At 33.6% G+C, this 3,961-nt stretch overlaps 1 protein-coding gene across 1 annotated transcript; it reads left to right on the forward strand.

Moving 5' to 3' along the window:
- The first annotated feature begins 1,720 nt into the window (after positions 1-1,720).
- LOC105630253 (pentatricopeptide repeat-containing protein At3g26630, chloroplastic) lies at positions 1,721-3,722 on the forward strand. Its single transcript, XM_012212026.4, has one exon. The coding sequence runs from the start codon at positions 1,986-1,988 to the stop codon at positions 3,438-3,440; it is 1,455 nt and encodes a 484-aa protein (XP_012067416.1). The 5' UTR covers positions 1,721-1,985; the 3' UTR covers positions 3,441-3,722.
- The last annotated feature ends 239 nt before the right edge of the window (positions 3,723-3,961 follow it).

Here is a 3,961-nt window from a genome sequence, read left to right on the forward strand (position 1 = left end):
GAACTGGAACCGGAGATTTTCGGTTCGATTCCGGTTCCAGATTTTTGGAACCGGAACCGGCGGTTCCAGAGAACCGGTCGGAACCGGACTGGAACCACCGGTTCCCCGTCCGGTTAGAACCGCCGGTTCAAACCGGCGGTTCTAGCCATTATAAACTGTCAGGTTTGTTTTTTTTTTTTTAAATTTTGTTGTGAAATCTCTTAATAATTATGTTCAAGTCTTTAAAAAAATAAATTTAATTGAAGTATTTTTTAATTTTTTAGGTGTATCTTTTAATTTTTTATGTTCAAATATATATTTTTTTAAAACCGGTCTTCAAAATTTAAAATTTAAAGTTATGGGATTCGCCGGAAAACCAATTGGAACCGTCGGTTTGGTCACCGTACCGGAACCGGAACTTTTCGGTCCGGTTCCAAATCAGAACCGGAACTTTTCGGTTCGGTTCCGGTTCCAGTTTTTTTGGAACCGGAACCGTGGTCACCCCTAGTGAAAATATTAATCAATAAATGATGTTTTTGGTAAGTAAATTAGAGACGGAAGTAACTCGCATTATTAATATCAAAATTCATACAAGCTAAATCTTCTAATTGGAAAAATTTTGAATTCAATTAATTTATTTTTATCTTTAGTAAAATGTTTACTTTTATTCAAAATAGGCAAATCTCATCGCTTCTACCGCCTTTATCACCTAGTAATAATTTGAGAGTCTTAATTGGCGATTCAGACCGTTTTTCTCTCAACGATGAAACTTATCTCTCATTATCTCATTGGACGACTTTGATCCCTTATTATTTTTGAGATATAAAGTGTATAAAATATTTATATTTAATTTGCATTATTAAGTATATTTTCCCACAAATAAATCATCCAAATTCCTATAGAGAAAGTGAATTCCTTATGGATTTTCAGGAAAGTAAAACTTTTCTAGCTAAGCGGAATGAATTCACTGTATCAATTTCTAAAAACTTTATTAAATTTACGAAAATACTATATTCCAAAATATTTGTCACATTTGTTGTTTTAAGGAGTAATAATATTTTTTCCATGTTTAATTAACATTTCAATTTTTCAAATTTTTGGAGTTTGAATATATTAAATTAAGAATAATATAGTCAATTTACTCAATAATTTATTATAACTTAGATAAATTTAATGATTATTTTGAAGGATGTGAAATTCCAAATGTGATTTAGGAACGGAGGTAGTATCGATTTATCCTATTAGCTATATACACTTAAATTTGTATTATAAACATTATTAATTTGAGAGCAATTTACTTCCTAAAAAGTTAATTTACATGTCGAAAGTGTACTTCCTCCAAAATGTATTTTTTGAGAATGTGTTTCCAATCTTAATAACGAAGTTTAATTAAATGCCAAAATTTATCATTTCTTAACTTTGCAAATAACCCCGTGATGCCTTAAATTTTGCAATATTCCTATTATGTTTTTAAAGTCCTTAAATTTGAATAACGTTACACACTTCTATGCACCAGTAATAAATTTTTATATATATTTTGTTTTCATATATAAAATATTGATTTTGCGTATGCTTATTACAAATTTTATAACAATAATTTCATATTTTTTAATTTTTATCAATTGAAATATTGAATTAGTATTTTTTTTTTTTAAAGTAAAAGGATAGATTTATGAATTTAGCCATTTTCTTATACATGGAAATTCCAGGGTGTTTGGATGTCAAAAATCCAAACGCAGCAACCACAAAATTAGAAGCACTCGTATCAGCTCGTAAAATCTCTGCTTCATTTGACTGAAAGAATTATGACCTCACATATCACAAAGACGAGGTTCGGTTTGGTCACTTAGCCGGTCCCATTGCCAAATTTTATCAAGAATTTCCAGAATAAGCATAGAATTTCAATATTTCTGTACGAGACGACACCAAAGGTTATCTTTGAAAAAAAAAAAAAAAAAAAAAACCTCCAGCTGCACCAGGACCAACCCAGAATCGAAGAACTTATAATGGTTGCATGCCTTTCATGTGCAGCCAATACTCTCTCAACAACTACTCCATTTCTGAGCTCTCAGATACAAAGTCACTCCAATAACCCAAAGTTTGGTTCTCAAGAAGCTCTAATCGTTTTTCAAAACTGCTCTAATTTCACTCATCTCAAGCTTGTACATGCTAAGATCATTCGAAATGGCCTTTCTAATGATCAATTGCTTGTTAGAAAATTGCTTCACTTGTGCTTCTGTTATGGCGAAATTGATTATGCCACCTTGCTTTTTCATCAAATTCAAAACCCACATACCTTCACATGGAATTTCATGATTAGAGCTTATACCAAAAATGGTAACTCTCAAGAAGCTCTTTTTCTCTACAATCTTATGATTTGCAGGGGATTTCCGCCTGATAAATTCACTTTTCCTTTCGTTGTTAAAGCTTGCTTGTCCTCTTCTGCTCTTGATAAAGGAAAAGAGATTCATGGGTTTGCTATTAAAACTGGATTTTGGAAAGACACCTTTTTGCATAATACTCTAATGGATCTTTATTTCAAATGTGGGGATTTTGATTATGGGCGTAAGTTGTTTGACAAAATGCGTGTTAGAAGTGTTGTTTCGTGGACTACTTTTGTCGCTGGCCTTGTTGCTTCCGGCGAATTAGACGCTGCCCGTAAAGCATTCGACGAAATGCCAATGAAAAATGTTGTTTCTTGGACAGCAATGATCAATGGGTATGTGAAGAATCAACGAGCTCAGGAAGCTTTTGAATTGTTTTGGAGAATGCAGCTCGATAATGTGAGGCCTAATGAGTTTACACTCGTTGGCTTGCTAAAAGCATGCACTGAACTTGGGAGTCTCCAGTTAGGTAGTTGGATTCATGAGTATGCCTTGAAAAACGGGTTCAAACTTGGAGTTTTCCTTGGGACTGCTCTTATTGATATGTATAGTAAATGTGGTAGTTTGGAGGACGCAAAACAAGTGTTTGACAAAATGGAAATCAAGAGTTTGGCAACTTGGAATTCGATGATCACTAGCTTAGGGGTGCATGGTTTTGGCAAGGAAGCGCTTGCTCTTTTTGCACGTATGGAGGAGGCAAATGTGCAACCAGATGCAATCACTTTTGTAGGTGTTTTATGTGCTTGCGTGCATACGATTAATGTAGAAGAGGGTATTAGGTATTTCAAGTATATGACAGAATGCTACGGTATTATGCCTGTTTTAGAACATTACACTTGCATGATTGAACTCTACACTCGTGCCAACATGTTGGATGAGGTTAGGGAATTAATCAACTCCATGCCAGTGGAACTTAGTAGCAGTCCAGCAGCAGCATTGATTTTGCAAAGCATCATTGATTGTGATGCTGAAAATGAGAAATTGTTTGATTTTCCGGGTAAGGATTTAGACTGTTTTGCAACACCTACTTATTTGTCCCAAAATCAGTTACAATGCTTCGAATGGGATGTTGGTTGACATTTCTAGTTCATTTCTGCGACATTATTGTAGTTAAATGTAACATAAATTGAGAATTTTATACAAACATGTCCCAACATTTATTTTCTGAAGGAGCCAAATGATAAACTTTTGGCCACTAGGCGTAACCATCTTCGTTATTCAAAGACAGAATTCAAGTAGATATGACAAGTATGCAATTATGTACATCGAATAAGTGGGCATAAATTGTATAATTAAACTACATCTGATATTCATTACACATAAGCAATGTGAAATGGTGACATTTCTCTAGTTTTGCAACTTCAAAAGAAATTTATTTTTATGTCCACTAAATCTACAACCATACGGTTTCTTCTATTTTGTTACAGGATGCATCTAAGATTCAGACATACAAATAGCATGTTATTTTGTATTCCATCTTGTGGATATAGTTTTTACCTTAATTTAAAATGTCAATTGAAGAGAGCATGAATTTGGCCTGAAAATTTTTGGTAGATCAGAAACTTGAGTGCCAAGGATTTGAACGCAGACCTCTTCCT

The sequence above is a fragment of the Jatropha curcas genome, chromosome 1, assembly GCF_041381405.1.
Source record: "Jatropha curcas cultivar XTBG-Jc1 chromosome 1, XTBG_Jcur_1.0, whole genome shotgun sequence".
Taxonomy (NCBI): Eukaryota; Viridiplantae; Streptophyta; class Magnoliopsida; order Malpighiales; family Euphorbiaceae; genus Jatropha; species Jatropha curcas.